This window comes from Triticum urartu, chromosome 5A (genome assembly GCF_056163025.1).
Source record: "Triticum urartu cultivar PI428250 chromosome 5A, HENAU_Tu73, whole genome shotgun sequence".
Taxonomy (NCBI): domain Eukaryota; kingdom Viridiplantae; phylum Streptophyta; class Magnoliopsida; order Poales; family Poaceae; genus Triticum; species Triticum urartu.
This window is the reverse complement of record NC_141877.1, coordinates 201,570,563-201,592,575: the sequence shown is the minus strand read 5'-3', so window position 1 is coordinate 201,592,575 and position 22,013 is coordinate 201,570,563. Positions and strand designations below refer to the sequence as shown.

The following is a 22,013-nucleotide window of genomic DNA, read 5'->3' as shown; positions in this document are numbered from 1 at the left end:
AGAAAGAGGGCCTCGGGGTGAAAGACCTCCATAGTCAGAATATTTGCCTCCTGGTAAAATGGTGGTGGAAACTTGAGATGAAAAAGGGTCTCTGGCATGATATTATCAGGGCTAAGTACTTTAACAGGGAAACTGTAGCTTCTATCAAAGGGAAAGTGGATTATTCCCCCTGCTGGAAGGCCATTATGAAGGTGAAAGATTTGTACATGGCTGGTAGGAAGGTGGTCATCCAATCAGGTGACATAGCAAGGTTGTGGATAGACACTGTGTAATGCCCTCAGATGCGGCTATATCTCCCACGTGTCGAAGCACGACTTAGAGGCATAACCGCATTGAAAGCAATATCGCAAGTGAGGTAATCTTCACACAACCCATGTAATACATAAGGGAAAGAGATACATAGTTGGCTTACAATCGCCACTTCACACAATTACATGAATAAAGCATTACAGCATCCAGATACAATCAAGGTTCGACTACGAAACCAAAATATAAGAAGACTACCCCAAATGCTACACAGATCTCCGATCGACCCCAACTGGGCTCCACTACTGATCAACTGGAACGAAACAACACAAAGGACAAGGTCTTAATCGAGCTCCTCCTTGAGCTTGATTGCGTCATCTGCACGGTTCAACGACACCTGCAAGCTGGTTTTGAAAGTATCTGTGAGTCACGGGGACTCAGCAATCTCACACCCTCGCGATTAAGACTATTTAAGCTTATAGGAAGGGTAAAATGTATGAGGTGGAGCTGCAGCAAGCGACTAGAATATTTGGTGTCTAACATATACGCAAAAGAGAGCGAGAAGAGAAGGCAAAGCACGGTCGAGAATCTATGATCAAGAAGTGATCCTAGAACAACCTACGTCGAGCATAACTCCAACACCGTGTTCACTTCCCGGACTCCGCCGAGAAGAGACCATCACGGTTACACACGCGGTTGATGTATTTTATTTAAGGTCAACTTTAGGTTTTCTAGAACCGGACATTAACAAATTCCCATCTGCCCATAACCGCGGGAAGTGGGCGTTCTCGCGACGACGGTAGTGGAAGTAGTCGATCTCGCATGCTCTAGGGTCGACGGTAGAGGTTCTCGCGATCTCGACGACAGTAGTGGTACATGTTTATCGGTAGTCGAACATGACGATCCGGAGAGGGTACTTGGCAACATGCGCGTCGTCGGTAGTTGTACACAAACGTTGTCGGACTTGGCGGGTTCGCGGTCTCCGGACGTAGTGGTACACGTTCACGGAGTGGGTCGTACACGTCGTCAGTAGATGTTCACTTGACGGCCTTCAACGACGGTAGTTGTTCTCGTTTCGTCGTGGAAGTAGTTGCACATCTCATAGCGGTACTTGATGATTTCGGAGACGGCGGAAGACGAACTCGGCGGTCCTCGTCGTCCTGGTACTTGGCGTTATTTCCGGTTCGGTGATCGTTTTAGGCGTCGGGTGTCGTGGAGGAACTTGACGTTCTTAGCGATTCCGAAGACGGCGGTAGTGGTAGTGGTTCCCGTTCCATAGTCGAACTTGTCGAATCCGAACTCTTCGAGGGCCGTCGTGGTACTTGACGATATCCATGACAATCTTGTGACTTGCCGATCTCCGTCGGGGTACTTCGTCTCGGGTTTTGTCGACGGTAGCGGAACTTGCATCGGTCGAAGAGGAACTTGGCGTATCCACGTGTAGGGGTACTTGGCAATCGACGGATGTCGTGGTACTTGTCGGTCCGGGTCTTGGCGTAACCGGTGCACACAACCATTCCCACTCGGGCTTCACGGAGGCATCGGTTCAAGCTGCTCCTGCTCGGGAGGAGGCACTGCAAGCGTGCAACAGCTAAAGAGCCCCCGGTCTTGGTGTCCAGCGGCAGCAACACGAACGGCTGGACGGATGTAGGGACGCTGGCGGCTGGGAACGGAGGCAACAATGGTGGCCTGGCATGGGAAAGGCCGGCACGCGCGACGCTGCGGACGAGCCATGGGGCACGGCAGCGGATGGAGCACGAAGGGTAAGCAGAGGAACTCGCATCCATGGCAGCAAGGAACTTGATGATTCCGTCGACAACTCGTGGAACTTGGCGGGGAACGGCGAGGCGGCGGCAGTCCGGCGACGCGGTGCAGCAGGACGGCGAGGTGGAGCTCGAGGAAGGGGCACGGCACGGCAGATGAGGGTCCACGCGTGCGGCGTAGCTGCCTGGAGCTCGCCGGAGTAGCTGTAGGGGAGGCATGGCGGCACTCGGAGGAGGTTGAGGAAGGCAGGGGCGCGCTGGTCGACGACGAGGGCGACGGGGAGGTCCGGTGGTGCGGCACCAAGGGCAGCAAGGAGGAGGTCGGGCGCGGGGGTCTCGCGGTGGAGGCGGCGACGCGGACTGGAGGTGCGCGCATGCTGCGAGGGAGGGAGAAGGGATCGAGTGGTTCTGGGGCTGCGGGGTTGGAGGGAAGGAGACGAAGGAGATGGGATCGAACGAACGCCAGGGGTGCGAGGCGATGGTCTCGTGGCGGCGGAGGGAGACGAGGGAGTGAGATGGGATCGGGCTAGGGTTAGTATTAGGTGGGGGCGCAGCTCGGCCAAGGGGCAAATGGGCCTAGGTGCAGGCAGGAGGCCTAGCTGGTTGAGGGGAAGGTTGGGCCGGTTAGAGGCCCAGCTGGGCTGGACTCTCTTCTCCCTCTCCCCTATTTCCTTTTTTTAAACAGAGAAATTAAGAGAAAGGAAAAGATAGAAGGGAAGGTTAGAGGAAGAATTTGGGCATGAGGTTAAATTTCCCGGACTCATAAAAATGAGTTTGTTCCGAGAAAAATGCATTTGGCACCGTTTGAAAGGATTGCATTCAAACACATTTGGATGTGATTCAAATAAGTTTGAATTAGAAAAACATTTTTGGAGAGTCCAAAAATGTTCGGAATTTTTGTGGAGATCGTGAAAGCGATGAAAGAATATATGGGCAAAGTTTGAGGACCAAACTTGAAGCAGAAAAGTCATGGGGAATATTTGTAAGTGTGTTTATGGGTGAATCCAAAATTATTGGAATATTTAGTATAGCTCCATAAATATTAGGAGGATAATGTTATAAAGAGAAGTCACTCTTCCCTCGGTTTAAATGGATCGAAGATCCATACGGTTTATTTAGTTGAGTTAAGAAAAGAAATGGCATGATGGCATGATGGCATGATGACATGATGCAATGCACATGATGCAAAGATGAATGCAACAGACGAAACAAAACACACAACAAAACCCGGAAACCCTGGAAGGCATCTGCAACTCCGGTCTTGGGGCGTCACACCCTGTTGGTGATCAAGCACCTTTTGCTGATCAATTCCCCCGACTTTTTGCCATTTGCAATTATCCTGATTGTTTTGTGAAAGATTGTTTGGAAGTTGATCATGTTTCCTTCTTTCGAATGAGACTGACTTATGAGCTCAGTGAGCAATGGCAAAAAATGGCCTTGAGTGTTAGGAGCTCCTGTGTTTCTATAGATAACGATAGCATTAAATGGGGGTTGGGTCCTAAACCTTACTTAGGACCAAAGCTATGTATTCCTGCCTTGAAAGGGATGTCTCCAGATGCAATTATCGGTGGATCTGAAAAGCTCGTATTCCTTTGGAAATTTAAATTTTCATGTGGCAGTTATCTGGAAAGCTCGTATTCCTTTGGAAATTTAAATTTTCATGTGGCAGTTATCGCAGGATGCGGTGCTGACCAGAGATGTCATGAAGCATCAAGGGTGGAAAGGGGAACCCAAGTGCTCGTTCTGTGAGGAGAGGGAGACTGACTACCTGAAGAGTTGTGGGGTGCATGTTTGGTACTGAGCTATGTCCTAACAAGCTATGTCCTAACAATTTGTGGCAGGCGTATGTGTGGTCCCATGTGTTTTTCCTTGAGGAGGACATCTTTTATACGGCCAGCATTGCAGCCATATGCTGGGCTATTTGGACTTGTCATAACAGAGTTACTTTCGAACATATTCCTCTCAAATCTCCCTTTAAATGCATCTTCCCTGCGTGTGCTCTTTTATGTTATTTGGCAGGTATGATGAAGCAGGAGGACGCAGCGGCGCTCAGAACTAGAGGAGAACTGCTGAAGGATAATGCGTCTCTGCTGAAGGATAATGCGTCTCGTTTGACGAGGATCTGCGCTACAGCTTATCAGGACGAGGAAGCCTGCTGAGTAGGGAGTCATCGATCCTGTTGGTGTTTTACCTCCTGCGCGAGGGTGATTGGGGCATGTTGCTCTGTTTACGAGCTGTGTGGCTTTTGTGGCCTAACTTTAGACGGTGGTTTTGCTCGTTTGGGTCGTGGATTATATAGTGTCGTCGGGTTTTCATCCCATAGTGAGTAATCTTGATGGCGAATGCTCATGGTGGGTTTCCCAGCGATGCTTGACCCCGCTTTCCTCTTTCCCGTTTCATTCCCTGGACATGTCTGTATTTCCGTTATGTCGAAGTAATGAAAAGGGGTAATGCCCAGTTCAAAAAAAATCTGACAATATTTTGAAAAAGAAAAAACAAAGATGTAGCATAGTAATAAGCGTGCACATTATTATACCTACGCTGCAATTTGTAATAATAAATAGGAAAATAACAACGAACAACTAACAGAATGCCACCAGACAGCAAGATAAGTATGTCAATTTAACCATGAAGACAAAAGGAACTTCCCCAAGCGTTGGCGATAAACTAAAGCACATACAATTGACTTGGAATAACCCCAGTCAACAACAGGCCAGTTGGACCCAAGGCACTGGAAAAATTGACTCATTATGCGGAGTCAGTAAACAATGGAATGAATTAGACTCCTAATGCAGGTTAATCCAACGACAAGTGGAATCTGATGCAGTTATTCAATCAGCATACCCTTCAGAGAAAGAACCTGTACTCCTGCACAGGGATTAGAAGTTATGTACTCTCCTTATTTTTCTTACCACTGGAATGGCCAGTCTTTCTCTTGTGGCGGCTGAAATCCGACACAAATCTGAATGTCTGACCACAGCCAGGTACCATGCATTCATAAGGTCGCACCCCCGTATGGACCCTCATGTGTTCTGTCCTAGCCCATGGCCACTTGAATGTCTTCTTGCAGCCCTTCCATTCACAGTTGAGTGGCCTTTCATCCATGTGCACTTTGCGGTGCTGGAGCAGGTATTTATGGCAGAAGAACTTTTTCTTGCATCCTTTAACAGGACAAATATCACGCTTGTGCAACAACAAATCCTGCTGTGAGCTGAAGCTCATGTCACACCCTTCTATATCACAAGGAAATTTAGCTGCTTTATCACCCGCTTGACATCTGCTGGTTTTTCTCTTACCAGTTTGCATCTTCCCTCTAGGCTTCACTTCCATGCCATCCATTTCTTCTTCCCGAACTTCATAACAGTTCTCTCGTGCGGCTTCATCCACATCATTAAGCAAAGAGTCCAAAGCGTTATCTCTGTCGCAACCTTCATCAAACTGGCTATCACTCTTTTGCTTCCTAGAGATTGATTCTATGTTCAGCATTTGCAATTTCTCATCTCCATATGAGTAATCATCCTTTGCCTTGCCCTTGCTGGATTTTCTCTTACAGCAATGCAATTTACCACCAGATTTCACTTCCGCAGCCTCAAGTCTTTGTACTGGACTGTTATCCAAGTTTCCCATTGTGGCATTATCTCGGCCATGTATGTCATGCCAGCAATCCATATCATTATCTTCATCATGTAGTTCATGGGAGTTGTTGTTTCTTTTATCATCCTCACCACTTCGTGTTTTGGCTCTAGATTCCACTTTCACATCATGATCTTTTCCTTCTGGAACTTCCTCCCAGTTGTTATCTTCATCGTATTCTTCTCGAAACTGTGTATTTATCTCGACGTCCTTTTGCTTCCTAGAAATTGATTTCTTATTCATCTTTTGCACTTTCTTGTCTCCATTCAGAGAATCATCTCTCGCCTTGCACTTGCTCGATTTTCTCATATTACCTTGCAATTTACCTGGAGATTTAGCTTTCACAGTACCAAGTTCTTGTTGTCGACTGTCTTCCAAGTGTCGTATTGCAGCATTATCTCCAGAATCTATGTTAAACCAGCAGTCCACGTCATTAGCTTCATCATAAAGGTCAAGAAAATTGCGGTTTCCTTTATCATCCTTTGGCTTGTTAGAACTTGACTTCATGTTCATGCTTTGCAAGGTATATTGTTGATATTGCTGAGTGCTTGGTGCTTCTGTAATTTTACCTCCTTCATGTTTGTCATGATCATCGAAGTTTCTAGGCTGATCGCTGATGGTTTTAGAGTTCATCCCAAGGCTACTGCAATGTAAAGTGGCTTCATCATTGGCGGAGCATCTCTTCTTTCTGGCTCCAGATTTTTCAATAGAGTCCCTTCCTTTCCTTCTGGATATCCTTTTTGATGGGCTACAGTTAACCATTGTATTACATGTAAGCGATGGTTCATCGTATACTATCTCATGGTAATTAGCACCAAGCATCACTTTGCTGCAAACTATGGCACGATTGTGTTCTTCATGCTCACGAACTAAAAAGGGATGGACTTGGTTTGACATCCAAACTTTCCCGCACCAACATCCAGCCACTCTTTTCTTTGTCACGCCTGATCTTTGCCGTCCATAATCTGTCAAATTGTCTGGGTTTTCTTGGCCAAATGCCTCGTAAATGATGGAATTGTATGGTATCTGCTTGCTGTAAAGCGGGGATTTGCTCTGTTTTGCACTGTAGTATATATTGATACCCATTTTAACTGCCCAGTCATTGCTTGCAGGTTCAGCATCTTCATCATGCAAAGCCAACTGAATTCTTCTGATGTCATCATCAGTTGCTTCTTCAAAAGCTACATCTTTCCAATCAGGCTTCAAACCAAGTTCTTCTGCTATGAATTTTGCTGCTGACTCTGCTCTAGGATATTCTGAAAATGCAACGTAAATCACTAATCAAGAACAACTTCATTTTACATGGAATACATGATTGACGTCCACTAAAAACACTGTTGACTCTAGCAATAATATTACAAAGATTGCTAAAAAATTAGCTCTTCTAACATTATACATATAGCCTATATTTCCAGAAAGAAAACAAGGACAGTGCCTACGAAAGCTCTGAAGCTTTTGAAGCACTCTCCTTGCACCTTCATAGCAATATTGAAGTGTTGTTGAGAATATAGTATACCCCATACTGAATTTGATGAAAAATATGTAACTGAAGCTCTTTGTTACTATATGCCCTTCTCCATACAACAGAGTATGTATAGCAATTGTGCTAAAAATATGGACCAAAAAGGAAAATCCATCAAGTTTCTCTTTGGAGTATCCTGTACTACTTAAGTATATTTAAAATGATATTAAGGGTATAACACAAACATGTTGGATATGAGGAGCAGGAAGGCACTCCTAGGATTATGGAATCATATGACTATTCCATACTAAAAAAAGCTCACACTTTATTCACTTAATAAAAACCGTATACTTTATCCCTTTCAGCATACCCGCATACTAATTCAGAGATATCCCCAAGAAAATTGCAATGAATATGAATATATATTTTGGGAATATAGAAAGGAAACCAAATATTGTAGTTGCTCAAATAACATGCTCAACGTCAAGGGTGTCAGTCTATTTGAATAAATTCTAAGGTTGAATCTCCCCACATTTCATGCCTAGTTTACCATCTGACTGATAGTCTCAAATCTATAATCACCAATAAGGTGCATAAACAGTACACAAAACAGTCAAACAAGAAAATATTTGAAGTGTAAAATCCTATTGTACAAGCCCAATATCTAAAGATAAAGAAAAGAGTCCACTTTTCAACCCGGAACCATCACAGAAAATCAGTTTTCAACCTTAAACTCTAAAAAAATTGGTTATTTCTAGCCGTGAAATATAAAACTGGTTCAGCATTTCAATACTAAAACAACCGATTTCAGGTTCCAAGGTTGAAAACTGAACTTCTGCAATAGATTCAAAATTGGACTTTTGTTTAAGATAGCATAGTGAAGGACAAACTCAGGACTCAAGAGATTATGGAACAGTGTTAATACCCGGATGACACAAGAGCATAACATTAGCACCACCAATTTTTTGAAGTTGTGTCCATGTCCCCAAAGCATGTTCTAGACAAAATACATGCATTCTGCAAGAATCATTGTTGTACTTGAGCTGGGTCAACACATCTGGTTCAATTGAGGACTTAGCTGTGGTTACATGAGTATCTGAATAGGCTTTTACACCTGATATGGTTAGATCATTAGCCAAATCAACGTAGACAGAACACTGATCATAGGTTGTTCCTTGCTCCCTCAGCTTTGCTAAATGATTGATATCTGTGTCCCTACCACATCGAGTTATTGTCGTACTATTATCCTCTATAGATTTCAGCAAAGAAGTTGTGGTTTTGGCTTCACAACACTCTTCATACAAGTGCGAATTTGATCTTTGACGCTGAACTGTACTTGAGAAGCTAACTGATGTTTCCAATAACTGATTATTTTTGCCTTGGTTTGATTCCTCCTCAGAGTCTGATGATCCGTAAGTAGAAGCTAGAAGCCCTAGAGCAGAGGTTGATCCATTATTGTTCCTGCTGTATAGTTGTCCACACCGATCAGATACATGGGCTAAACTTACGGTAAGTGCTTCCGAAGCTTGTCCTGTTCAAAACAGACATGATATTTATATCAAGTCTTCCAGGTATGCAAAATGAAACACACTTCATCATAATAGTTCTTATCCTTTAGTTCCATTCAGCTGTAGGAAATCAGGAACTAAAAAAGAAGCACTGATGATTTTTATCACTTGCACCTTTCACATACAAATATAAAATTTTCAAAACATAACATTCATTGTTTGATATTATGATTACAAGAAAACTTTAGCAGATCGATCACTTCTCATAGTGCAAAAACGCTACTTTGAATGCAACGCTATTTCTGTTTTTAGCTCCAATTTGATCAAAATCAGAAAGATGGTTAAGATGATATGTGCTGGATCAAAAAAAAACAATACCATAACCAGTACAATATTTAGAAATGACACGATGGAGGGGGGGAAAATGATATGAGGTAAAAGTGATTGTTATGCACATGAGATTGTGTAGGGGTAAAAGATCAAGTCGCACTAACCTTGTTGAGGAACCATCTCAATATTGTTGGTTATCCAATTTGAGATACCATCTGATTCACTAACTTCTCCCGGTTTTGCACTCGATGAGATGCCCTCTCTAGACAACACAAACTGGACAGCCGCTTCTCTAGGTTGAATGATGGCAACACAAGCAAAGCTTAATATGCCACACTGAACGCACGGCAACCGCCCCTGATCTAAGAGCCCACCTCTCTTATCTTTATCAGTTACTCCACTCTGCAACTTGGATGGTGATAAACAGAAGGCAGCAGTGCCAAGTTCACCATATTTTGTTTCATAAAGCTTTCTTCTGTTGTATGCAGATAAAGATGCTTCAGTAACTGACTGAGAGTGACTCATGTTCTCTACTACTATACTTTTGTCTAGTGCCACATCAACAGACATATTGTGCACTGCTTGCTGACTAATACTACAGTGACCACCCGTCAAACTTTGTTTAACAGTGAGTTCAGGTTCCATCATCGTAGGAAAGGATGTAGGAGGAAATGGAGTCTCAGGAACAATTATACAAGAACTCTTATCCAGAAGGATACTAAGCAAATTGTTATTTTCAATCACACTTCCAACAAATTTTTCTTTCACCATTGTATCTCCTTCATCCTTCTTCTTCTTATCCCTTAATCGAGAGCTTCTTGGAAGAGTATGGAAATCCTTAGGTTCCCTATAAAAAGCAAATAATTTTCCAAAATATAACCAACTGCATAAAATAACTCTACAAAATTATCGCAAAGATAATTCACATTCACTGTCCATTTTGAAGAGGAGGCTGTGTCATAACTGAATAGACTAGTTTAATCAGATGAAACTGTAATGCATCCATCATAAGTCGTTTGAATTCCAACAATATATCTAGTTATTTTAGTGTAACTTAAATTAAAAAGATATAAAGAGAATGCATCAGTTCAGTATTCTTGCATAAACAAAAAATTCTATGAAAAAAAAGAATGATATTTGTATTCGTTGCAGCACACCTTTGACTTAATGACAATGCAAGCTCGTAAAGCAGCTGATAATGAGAAATCATTGGACCACAATTAGTTGAAGCCCTCCGGATTGCAGCTTCTTTGGCCACCTGCAACCAGAGAGGAGTGGCAATATTTGTTGCTTCCCCACAATTAAATCCTGTGAAAATGAAATAGTTAAATAAATTCATTGTTTCAATCATAGGGGTCAAAATCCTTTACAATAATTAGTATTCATAACTCTTCAGAAGACACATATTAAATGCCAAACTTTAAATGTAGCAGTGATTTGGTAGTCGGAAAAATGAATACATGTGATCCACATCCGCAAATGAAATTACAAACCCTGACCAGTCAAAACTGCCATCCCTCTTCCAACAATTTGGGACTGTGTTATTACAAGAAACTAGGTCTACCGTCTACAGCAGTTAACTCTTTCAGATTCTTCTACGGATGCAAACATCATGGTCAATTATCATGAAATAATCACCAGTAAAGTTATTTCAAGTGAGTGCAAGGTCACTGTTGATAACTCTAAAAGAAGCTATAAATTGAAACATTTCATCACAGGTGTAGAATAACGGCTATAACGAATGGTTGTCATCTAAATCAGTAATAACAATATATACTATTACTGCAGCATCTGACTGACGAACAAAGTTGAATAAAATCATAAGAACACCTACTGAAAGTAGCTTTTCAAAATTCCATTTCTAAGTATCTGAGAACACTTCTTTACAATAATTAGTGAAGTAGATCCACACATGCAGGAGCAAACAGATAACTTATAGAAATGCACTCAATGTATACAGACATGATTGATGGCCTACCATGGCTAAAACCACAATGATAAGCTCCAGGGAAGGTGATAACAAATTCTCCAGGGTTCTGAACCAATCTGCTTTGGAGAAGTATCTATCAATAGTGCCCAATGCTCAAATAATGACCAAGAGAATATCACAAACAAGAATGTTAAACCATGTCCCCGTACCTGCAGCAAGGAACTCCCGCAGAAAGTAGCACTTCAGGGGACAAGACGGTTGTCTTCTGATTTAAAGTTTGGAAGGCCACTGCATGCAGTAACATAAGGCCCATTAGCAAGTTATAATATACAGATTCTTCCCTACAATGAGCACTTGGTTTTGATTAATTCTGTGCTGAGCAACCTCACCATCTTCATGGTGTCCTTTTTGGAGATACCCAAGGGGGTTCGCATGAGGTTAGATTATTATCGCTCCTGATTCTTTTGGCAACCGGATCAACATAAGAGAAAGTATCATTTAACATGGTGGGGAGATTTTGTGTACTCCTAAAGACCAGGGTGGCCTCGGCACCCATCTAGAAGTCAAAAATAGGTGCCTTCTAAGTAAGTGACTATTTAAGCTGCTAACCAAGGACGGAGTGTGGCAGTCACTCTTATGTAATAAATATTTGGGGTAGAATCCACTCACTCATGGCAGTTAAAGCCAAGCAAACGGACTCCCACTTTTGGAAGGGTCTCATGAAGGTTAAAGATACTTTTCTTCAATCTGGATCTTTTTTCTCTAGGTAATGATGAATCAATTAGATTCCGGGAGGATAAATGCATTGGGGATAAGCCTCTTCCGGTTTTGTAGCCCAAGTCATTTAATATTGTCCGTCACAGGGATGCCACTGTTCCTGCGATTATTGGAGTAGAGAACTCACAGGTCTGACTTTCGTACGGCTCTCATTGCGTCATTCGTCAGCATTTGGTGGACAGAAATGAGATTGTCCTAATGTGCAGCTTACTACAGACCAGGACCTATTTAAATGGGATCTTCACACTTCTGGCCTGTTTCTGTGCACTCGATGTATACAAGGGTCAAGTTTAAGTTGAGAAGATTGTGGCGTCTTAAATTACTGTTGATGAAGGGGAGCCTTGGTGCAGCGGTAAAGTTGTGGCCTTGTGACCATGAGGTCACGGGTTCAAGTCCTGGAAACAGCCTCTTGCAGAAATGTAGGAAAGGCTGCGTACTATAGACCCAAAGTGGTCGGACCCTTCCCCGGACCCTGCACAAGCGGGAGCTATGTGCACCGGGCTGCCTTTTAAAAAAAATTACCGTTGAAGATAAAAGTTTTCCTTTGGTTCCTCTACCGAGAAGTTATACTAAGGATAATCTAGTAAAACGAATGTGGCAAGGGGATACTCGTTGTAGCTTCCTTTATGAAGAAACCATTCAAAATCTCTTTTTTGATTGTTGTCTAGCACGTATTGCATGGCAAGCTGTGTATTTAGCCTTTAATATCACCCCGCCCCATACTATTTCACATATTTTTGGGTCCTGGCTAAAGGGGGGTTGATAAATCTTTAAGGTCTCTTATTCTAGTTGGGGCAGCAGCGGTGCTTTTGTCTAATCTCATGTACCAATTGGCTGTTGTTATGGACGTTATTACACAAGGCCCGGCACAAGGTGCTGATGGAGCTTGATGCAAAGAAGCTCGAGTGGATTACCAAGTAGTTTACGTCCCAGTTTGGACGGCGTGCCAGTGATAGGCTCCCGAGTGTTTAGAGCAGTTTTGTTGGCATGAGTTGTCTTAGTTGGTCCATGTTTTTATCTTGCCCTCCTTTTGGCAAGATAGGAGTTTCATCTTGTCGTGGTGTTCTCACGGCAAATGCCATGGGTAGGCTTATCGAACGTGGTTGGGGCCAGAGGACGTCGGAGGGTGGTTCCGGATGCGAGATCGGGGACAAGCGGAGAGGGACTCGCGATGTACCCAGGTTCGGGGCCCTCCGGGGGATGTAAAACCCCTAGTCCTGCTGGATCTACTCGATGGATCTCACAACGTGAATACAAGGCGCTCCTGGAGCTGTTTGAGGGGAGGAGGAAGAAGAGCTAGCTCTCTCCTTCTCCTGGTTATGCGTGTGTGTGTGTGTGTGTGTGGAAAAGGAATGGAAACCCCCGGATGGAGGGCTCCTTGGGGGGGGGGGGGGGGGGGGTCTTATAGACCTTTCCCCCAGGGTTACAATGGTAACATTACATGGGCACGGGGCCCTGATGTCATCGTCTCGAGCCGGCCGCGGGTCCCGCCGGCTGCCAGATCCGCTAGACACGAGTCCCGCGGGGGGCCGCGGCACTGTGGCACACTGTTGCTCGTGTCACGGGGTGGTGGGCGCCGACTTGCTACAGGACCGCACCAGGTCGCCGCCGTCGACTCCGGGACGTGGCCTCAGGGCACACTGTAGCCACGCCTGCTTTGGTCGGGACAATAGGTGCACTGTAGCCACGCCCGCCCGTCGTAGGAGGGGGGCTGTCCGGTCGTCTGGTGGGCCTGAGTGGGAGCCGGCCGGGTCAAGCCTTGGTGCCCCACCCAGCCGGCCCGAAGCCGGGCGGCCGGATGGCAGGGCGCTTGCCTCCCCGTTGTTTTGGAAGATTGTTAGGTCTGGATTTGCCTACCCGGGGGTCATCCCCCCGACACATCTCTTTGTAATAAGCATTGAATGAGGTTGGCTATATGTATCTAAGGATGCAGAGGCCGGGGAGAATAAATACATTTTCTAAAATAATATACACATTCTTCCACGAATATTAAACATTATGTACTACTATCCCCATTCCAATAAATAAGGCATGCACGTATTGCAAAATTCAACTTTGCCTGCGAGTTAGACCAGTACGGAGTATTATATAAGTTATGTGACTTAAAAATCATATCATTGAAAACTTCTTTTGAATACGAATCCAGCTATATAACTTTTGTCACACATAATCTACATTTGGTTGGTTAAATCGATGGTCAAAGTTGAAGTTTGAAATGTGTGCGCACCTTATTCATTGGAATGGAGGGAGCAAATGATCTCTAGACAAATGGATGTCAGCTATGTGCTTAATATTGCTTTGAGAATTGAGATAATCTAAACTAGGCAAGCTGGCCTCTGTTGGAAGAATTATCAAGAGTCAACTGCACCATAGGTCACTAAACTTGTGTGCGCGTCACATGGCTCCCTCAACTTATGAATTGCACATTCAGGTCCCTAAACCTGTATAAATGTACCAAGAGCTACAAACTGCAGTTAGTTCATGATGATCCTGTGGTACTGTGATCATATTTAAACCGGGGATTGAACATGCAGTTGCAAACATGTAATCAGGAACTCATACAGTCCAATGAAATGTGAATACTTCCTTCAAACCATAAGTTATGATGACGTTAATGCTTGGATGGCCGTTGCATACACATAGGAATTGTGAAGTGGACAGGGGGTTATCATGCAGGCCCTAGCCACCTTAGCCCAGGACACAACGGTTGGGTCTGTCTCAGAGCTTCGGTCGGACTCACGATTGAGGTACAACTCAGTTGGATGGCTCCTTGGACTTGTTTGCTGCTTAGGAGAAGTGACGTGGCCACTCTCACTCTGTGGGCATACCCCATGTGTGTTGACTACATGGCATTAAGAGTGTTTGACACGCAATAGGGTAAAATGGTACACCCTTGCAGGTTTAAATCTACTCAAATAGTCATGTCTATGGTATTGTAGAACTTTAACTAATAATTTAACAAACTTGCTTAGGTGTGAGTGCCTTGGGGATCCTACCTCGTGAAGGATACGAGGGGGATGCAAGGTAGTGTATTGATGTGGTGGTTAGGTTAAACTATGTAACAGCCCAAGACCAACACTTTCCGCAGTCATTGATTTGCATCATGTCCATCTCACAAGCATTGCATTCATATTGCATCCAATTTAATTTGAAATGAGGATTTAATCAATCAACTTTTTCTTGAAGGGCTAAAACCTTAGATTGTGCCAAATGTCCAAAGTGCCCTTCATAAACCTTGGATGATTTGGCTAGGGCCTCATAATTATTATGTGGGCCAAGTTCCTCGCCATCTGGAGATTCACCAAGTCTTGGTACCAACGCCCAAATGACTACCACCGTCGTGGACCTCTGCCAAGTACGACTACGACACGCGAATGACTACACCGCACCGAACCCGATCCGCCCCACCCGCACACAACAAAGGTGACGACCCGAGACGGTCGTGTGCATGATAGCAATGGATCGACCAATTGGACGTTTGCACCTTCTATTGTCTTGAGCTTGTGGCCTTTGTGTCACCACTATGCACCGTTAGCTCAATTTGCACACATGACAACACACTTGAGGCTTTTTGCGGCCAGAACCCCGGAAACACCGCCGTGGCAACAAAATGTGCTTCCATGGCAATGAAAACGTGACGTGTCATACTATATGTCAAATTGCTCAGAAAATTGCATAGAACCTCGTTAAGTCATTCTCATGCATCATAACAACATTTAAAATTGTTGTTTAGGCTTAAACAAGATTGAACCTATTATTTATATATGTGGACTTTGGAGAAGCTATATATAATTCATTCCTTCCTCATTAACTTTCTAAACTCATTTCCATCATCATCTTATGCCATGATCACTCTTGTTAAGGACATTTAAAGTGGTTTGAGTAGCTAAACAAGATTGAGCCCTATTCTTTAAATATGGAGTTTAGTTTAATCGCATTTTAATTGCATTAGACCATTAGCATCGTAACTTGCCATGACATAACATTGCATATCATGAGCATGCTGGATCGTTGCCGTAGTTGCATTTGTTGATTTATTTCCAGTGTTTCTGCTTCTTCGCAATAGGATCCGGGGATGACGTGAGATACGAGCAAGGTATGAGAATGTACCAAGTGTGGATTCTAGGCAAGTAAAACCTCCTTGTCCATTCCAACACATCCCATTGCTTCCTCCCTTATTCTTGCATTAGTGTAACAATGTTGTAGTTGGTCTTCAATACCTATTCTGGTGCATGGCCTATTTATTGTAACCCTTATATGCCTTTACCTTTCGTTCATTATGCTAGTTACTTGCTTGATACTACCATGGGAGCCTGCTCTGACTGTAGTATGCATGTTTAGGGTTAATGCTTTAGTTATGCCATATCTACCTGATGTTCTTTTAGGGCGTCATACATGTTAACTTGGCTCTTATACATTCTTTATTATGCAATGGAGTTAATTATGTTAACATGTATTTAAAGTTTGGCAGGACATGCTTAGAGCATCGGTGATTTGTTCCATTCAAGCCGACCTAGGATCCGAGTTCTAGTTATCTCGACTCAAGATTGGATGCACTAACAACTCGTGTGAGGTTTAAATGGGGCCCTCCTCAGCCTACTACCTACTACCTTAGACCACAGACTTGTCCAAGGGCCACAATAGTTCTGGCTTTCCTTCTGGCATGCACATTACTCATGTTATTCCACGTACAAACGAGACGATCCCCGATGTTATGATTTTGTTTTTGTCATTGGGGGAGGTTATCCCCTGATATTTGCATACATGTAGGAATTGTGGGCTAGCCCCCCCCCCCCCCATTTACTTGGTAGGGGCATGTCACGCAACGGTTGGGTTTGACTCAGACTTCGATTCGGGTAAAACTCAAGTAGCTCCCTGGACTTGTTTGCAACGTAAGGGAAGTGTTGAGTCGATCACCTCTGCCAGCATACACCGTGCATTGTGTCATCTAAGATAGGATCGTATGTGTATGGGTAACTTGGTGCACCCCTGCATGGTTAAATCTATTCGAATAGTCGTGTCCACGGCTATGGACAGCTTAGAGGTTGTTAACTTGATCATAGAACAGCTTCAATTAATAATTAATTAAACTTGCCAACCGTGTGAGTGCGTTGGAGATTCTTCTTTGTGGATGATGCGAAGAGGAATGCAAGGATGTTTGCGGTTAGGTAGGTGAATAGAGTAGTTGATCTTTAATGCTATCTTACCTCGTATACGCTTTCTACCTTGTCTCTGGTAGACGCAAGTTGTAGCGTGTCTTCTATAGATGCTTAGTGATTGCCGCCGCTCAAACCACATATACAAAATGTTGCATACGTAGATACATCTGACGCAAGTCTTGCAAGTACAATTTGGTCACCTTATTTTATTATTCTTTTTTATCCAGATGCTGCAAATCAGATAATAGCATTTGGAGCACGTAATCTTTTGGTGAAGCGTTAACTATGGTTATCACCAGACTTGGCCTGGGCAGGGATATGGATGTCCTTTTGCTTTTTTTAGCCTTCTTGAGGCATTTGTTAAACTTTAACTACGTAAGGTATATTTCACTTTCGTTGCAAGTTGTATCTTGGACGTAAGACCCTTGTATTGTATTCATTTGTTAAATTTGACTAGTTGCAATCCCTTGCACTTGAGGATTCTAGAACTGCTTGGCGTCCTAGTAACTGGACCATCAACAATCTACGCGGCTGCGCGCTGGCAAGGATGAGCTACGCGCGACACCAAGCTAGGACAAGCGGCATCCCGGCGCGAGGAGCGTTTTGCCTTTTCGTCTTATTGCACTTTACTGTTTCTTGCTTGGCTAAGGAACTTGTTTAGGCGGGGCCATCTAGCTTCATCGATTCACGACTTTACACAATGGAGAGAATTCCCCACGATCGACGCCAATGTTATAGTAGTTAAAACAACGGGTGAATGGGGGTAACATTAGCAACACGGCCGAAACAAAGATTAGAGAGGTGTCTACGACGGTCTTATAGTAAGTTAGTCGTACACCAACAAATTTGACACCTCAATGTTTTTTGAAGAGGTTTCCTCACCTCAACAAGGGCGACCTAGTCCTATATTTGGAAAGCATTGAGGGAGGTTTGGTCGCAGGTCGAAGTCATGCTTGACTCCTCGGCACCCTCTCCAAACTTCTTTTCCTCAATGTCGATCCAACTCGTACGCGACTCCTTGGACTCAAACCCTAGAGCTCCCATTCTTGCCTTAGTTGCCCTAGTGTCCTCCCCTTGATTTCATTCAAGTGAGAGTGAATGAGTACGGGCCCATGGGGCCTTACATAGGTTAGGGATCCTTGACAAGTGACCAAAGCTACCATGGTGGTGGTAGCTGGGAAGGGTATATTGTAAAACTTGGTCCGCCAGTCCATCGTGGACTAGTCAAAGGTGGAGGGTGCCAACACTCATCCCTCAACCATGATGAGCATTGGCTATATGGGCATGTTCTAGGCTTGGGCCTCTTCTTTTTTGCTTCTCCCTTTGATTTTGTCTTTTTATTTCCTCTTCTCCATTGACTTGTTGACCATTGCCATGTTCTTGGTCTGCTGTTGACCGGCTTGGATTTTTGTTGACTTGCCATGTAGGACTAGGTGGGATCCCAGATAGAATTAATTATTTCTACATCGATAGTTTTTTATTTTCTCGTTATTTGAGGTCTTATACGTACAACTAATTATAGTCTATTGTAGGAGGTGTCTACAGTATGATCTATATGTGGCATGGCGAGGCACTAAAGACAGACGCGGACCTTGTCTAAGCTATTGTACACAACCTTAGCAGGGGTGTTGCATTAAGGTCATTTGAGGTTTCTTGGGACTCATATACATAATTCATGCAAATAAACGAAACAAAAGAATTTCACAAGAACTTGCAACCAGCAAGGAATCACATAGATCATCAAGAAACACCGGCGAATGATATGCAAGAGCGGCCTTGGTTGGTGTATCTAATCATTGTGGGTGGGCTTGGGGCAAGACAAAGTGGTCATGGACCAATCCAACATAGTGATCAAGTGATTGGTAGTCAATTCAAATATATTTTGGTTATAGTTTACAATTTATGAATTCTGAGAGATTAGCTTATTAGAAAATATTGTTGGACTTTTGGAGCCATGCAAATGAGGTGACTTGATAACTTCAAGTCTTTAAAATGTGGAGAAAATCCGATATGACCTGATCACAACATAATTTAGCTGCAACCATCTTGCTAGGAGAACCCCTAGAATAAAAGCCAGGCCTTTACAAAGCCATCCTGAAATGTTGCTCCTTGCAATGAAGTATACCCAAAAAAACAGCACATCTTGATATCTTAATTTTATACTCCATCGGTCCAAAAATATAGTGTGTATTAGATTTTTTTATTTTAACTCAAACTTTGTAAATTTTGACCAAGTTTATAGAAAATTTATCAACATCTTGAATGTAAAATCAATACCATTAGATTCATCATGAAATATATTTTCATAAGGTATGTATTTGATATTGTAGATACAGATAATTTTGTATATAAACTTCATCAAAGTTTGTTAAGATTGACTTTCATAAAAACAAATGTGCACTATATTATGGACAGAGGGAGTACTAAACACGGATGACCCAAACAAGATTTATTCTAGGAATCTGGATGGACGTGCGGATGACTTACGTGTAGTTTGTGTATTTCTGTTTCTTTTGAATCCAAGTCCTAGAAGCATTGGTTATGTTCCCTAAATCTTCTTGTCTTCGTAAATACATACCTATGTCTGAATTTGCCAGCAGCGCAGGAAGCAGTGTAGCATCATGATTTCTGAGGGTACTACACAAATAATCAGTCGGCCAGATACCCACAGAACAAAATCAGTGATCTATGTCATCCTCACACAGTGTCATTTGTTCAACCGCTATCATTGATGTCTTGCTGCTCATAACATGTATGTTATTGCCCCAATCCTACATGTTCTGCAATCTAGCAGCCCCAATTTTATGATGCTTAAGATACCTTGAAAGTCCGAAACAGGTTTTGGAGCCAGACTGAATTTCATTACTACGAAGGATGGTTTTGATTGATAGACATATCCTTGTGCATGCAGTGTGCACTTCCATTTCATATAGGTCTGTCACATGCTGAGTTTCTGAGGGGAGTTATGAGAGGTGGAGGGTGAGGGCAAGGATGTTTGGGCTTTGGCGCAGTTGCGCCAAGGAGGGAGAGATAGGGACGGAGGTAAACACCGTGTTATGTGTTTATTATTCAATATTCCCAACAGAGTTGATCACCAAGCTGTGTAGTGCTGCCCCCACATCACATGCCATACTAAAGTAAAAGTCAGTTTACCAAACAAATCGAGCATGCATAGGCTCCCTTCTCAAGTTCAGCTTACCCTTCTTAAATCTCTCACCTGTCTCTCGGTCCCTACCCACAAATCACAGCTTGTGCACTGCCATGACCCTCCCCGGCCTACCAGGGCGTCGCAGTGCAACCTCCTATGATCATTGAGGTTGCAATGGTTCAATTTGAAATTAAAGTATCTATTGTATCTACTTGCTTAGTTCAGTTTCCAGATCGCATATTCGCTACTATGTTTCTTTTTTCAGAGCCATAAATTGCATATTGAAGGGCACTGGTTCCTGGTTAATTTACACGTTGTTGCAATTGCACATTGCTCATCTGAAGTTGCTGACAGCCTGACACTACCGAATGTCAGTTATCTCCCCAATTGGCAGCAGAATTTGACAATTCAAAACAAGGTTTTGACTCTACAAGTCAAAAATGAAACACTTACGACTTATCGAGCAAGTCAAATAGAATTCAAGCGCTTCTAAGGAAGAAACAGAAGTACAATAAAAGCATAGTGGAACAGAGGACTCACTGATGGCATTGAGGTCGTCCGCGTACCCATGGACACGGATGGCATCCTCGAAGGCAAGCATGGCATCTCGGGGCACGCCGTACCAAGTCTTGGGCTTGCCGAAGTGGAGGTAGTTGAGGCTATGCAGCTCGTGGTCCTCCACGTGCCACGCGAACCAGCTGTAGAGCATCGCCACATATAGCATCGGCGTCGTGACGCCAGCGACGTCCCGGCTCATCCCTCGCAGCAGCGAGCCCCGAGCGCGCGGAGCCACCCTCATGTTCCACTCCGTCTCGCCGACGTCCCTGGGCGCTGCTACCGGACTGTCAGTGTCCAGGTCTAGCACCTCCCGTTTGACGAAGCCGGACCCCGGCATGTCATTGCCGTACTCGACACTGAATGGCCTCGCAGCGCAAGCACCCCAGAAGAGCGCCTCCAGCTGGAGGGGCGTCGCGTGCTTCGGGGGTATCGCGTGCCTCGGGAGTTCGAAGTCGCGGGCCTTGGTACGGAAGGCCTCCAGGGTGTAGCGCTCGCCGCTCTCCCAGACGCGACGGTTCGCGCCGCGACGGTTCTTTGTGGAGAGGCCCACCTGCTGGAGCCGCGTCGGGAAGGTGGGGCCAGCGTCGCCGGAAGCGGAAGCGGCCGCATTGGAGGCGAACGAGGCCTTGAGGAGCTGAACGGTGGCCTCGCGGGGCGGCGAGGGGAGCGGGGGGACGATCTTGCAGATGCCGTAGCGAGAGGCCTCTGGCTCGATCTTGAGGATGTAGGCGATGGGGTCAGCGAACTCGGCGAGGGTGGGGCGGTACTCCGGCGCCACGGGTAGTGTGCGCAGCCACTCCGGCGGGTCCACCGGTGGCAGCGACATGGCGGCGACAGCGGCGGCGGAGTAAGGTAGGGTTTCTTCAGGCGAGGAATTGCATGTGGGAGGCGATTTGGGGAATCGGCTTCGCTGCTCGCTTGGTGCTTGCTGCTGCTTCTGCTGCTTTGGGGTTAGTGAGAGAGAGTCAGTCAGAGACAAGGGTTGGAGGAGAGAGAGAGAGTCAGAGACAAGGGTTGGAGGAGAGAGAGAGATGTGAAGGCAGGGGGCGAGGGGTGGGGATTTCCCTCTAGGCTGGAAATGAAATTTGTGATCTCCTATTTGCAAGTCATCATTCAACAAAAAGGGCAAATAATCGGTGCGAAAAGGCAAGCAGGATTTGTTTGTCAGCAATAAAATATATAAGCTCGGAACTAAATACAAATTAGTCTATTGTTTTTAAGTTTACAGTTTGACGCACCGACGATGAAGATGAAGACAAAGTAGTCTTGGTTGGAGGTTGTTAGAGCTTTTGTGACGCTAATAAGGTTGACATCAATAGTATCGCCATATAGAGTGACGCTTTATGGATCTGGGCAGTAGAGATCTAGAAATGAAGTGGCGGGTATTGAAGGGATTGAACATGATACCAGTAGAGATAAAACACCAAGATTTAAAGAATGTCGTTGATGGGAAGACTGCGATTGAGATTTGGAATGAGAAGAAAGATAGATTTTATAAA

General features: G+C 44.3%; 1 protein-coding gene across 1 annotated transcript; it reads right to left on the bottom strand.

Annotated features, from left to right (window-relative positions):
- Positions 1–4,612: 4,612 nt before the first annotated feature.
- On the bottom strand, positions 4,613–21,558 carry LOC125508247 (lysine-specific demethylase JMJ705). The gene is made up of 7 exons (XM_048672874.2): positions 20,497–21,558; positions 11,082–11,160; positions 10,921–10,988; positions 10,100–10,250; positions 9,107–9,789; positions 8,030–8,635; positions 4,613–6,898 (listed from the first exon to the last, which is right to left on the bottom strand). Exons 1-7 carry the CDS (start codon positions 21,338–21,340, stop codon positions 4,896–4,898), a joined length of 4,434 nt encoding a protein of 1,477 aa, XP_048528831.2. The 5' UTR covers positions 21,341–21,558; the 3' UTR covers positions 4,613–4,895.
- Positions 21,559–22,013: the final 455 nt, after the last annotated feature.

Bases quoted from the DNA above. Each gene is read 5' to 3' on its own strand.
- LOC125508247 (XM_048672874.2), bottom strand. From the start codon at position 21,340: ATGTCGCTGCCACCGGTGGACCCGCCGGAGTGGCTGCGCACACTACCC. The intron at 11,161-20,496 runs GTGAGTCCTCTG...TACTGCATGCAG, and splicing joins GGACGACCTCAATGCCATCA to TGGCCTTCCAAACTTTAAAT. The intron at 10,251-10,920 runs GTAGGCCATCAA...TCATTTTCACAG, and splicing joins TCATTGTGGTTTTAGCCATG to GATTTAATTGTGGGGAAGCA.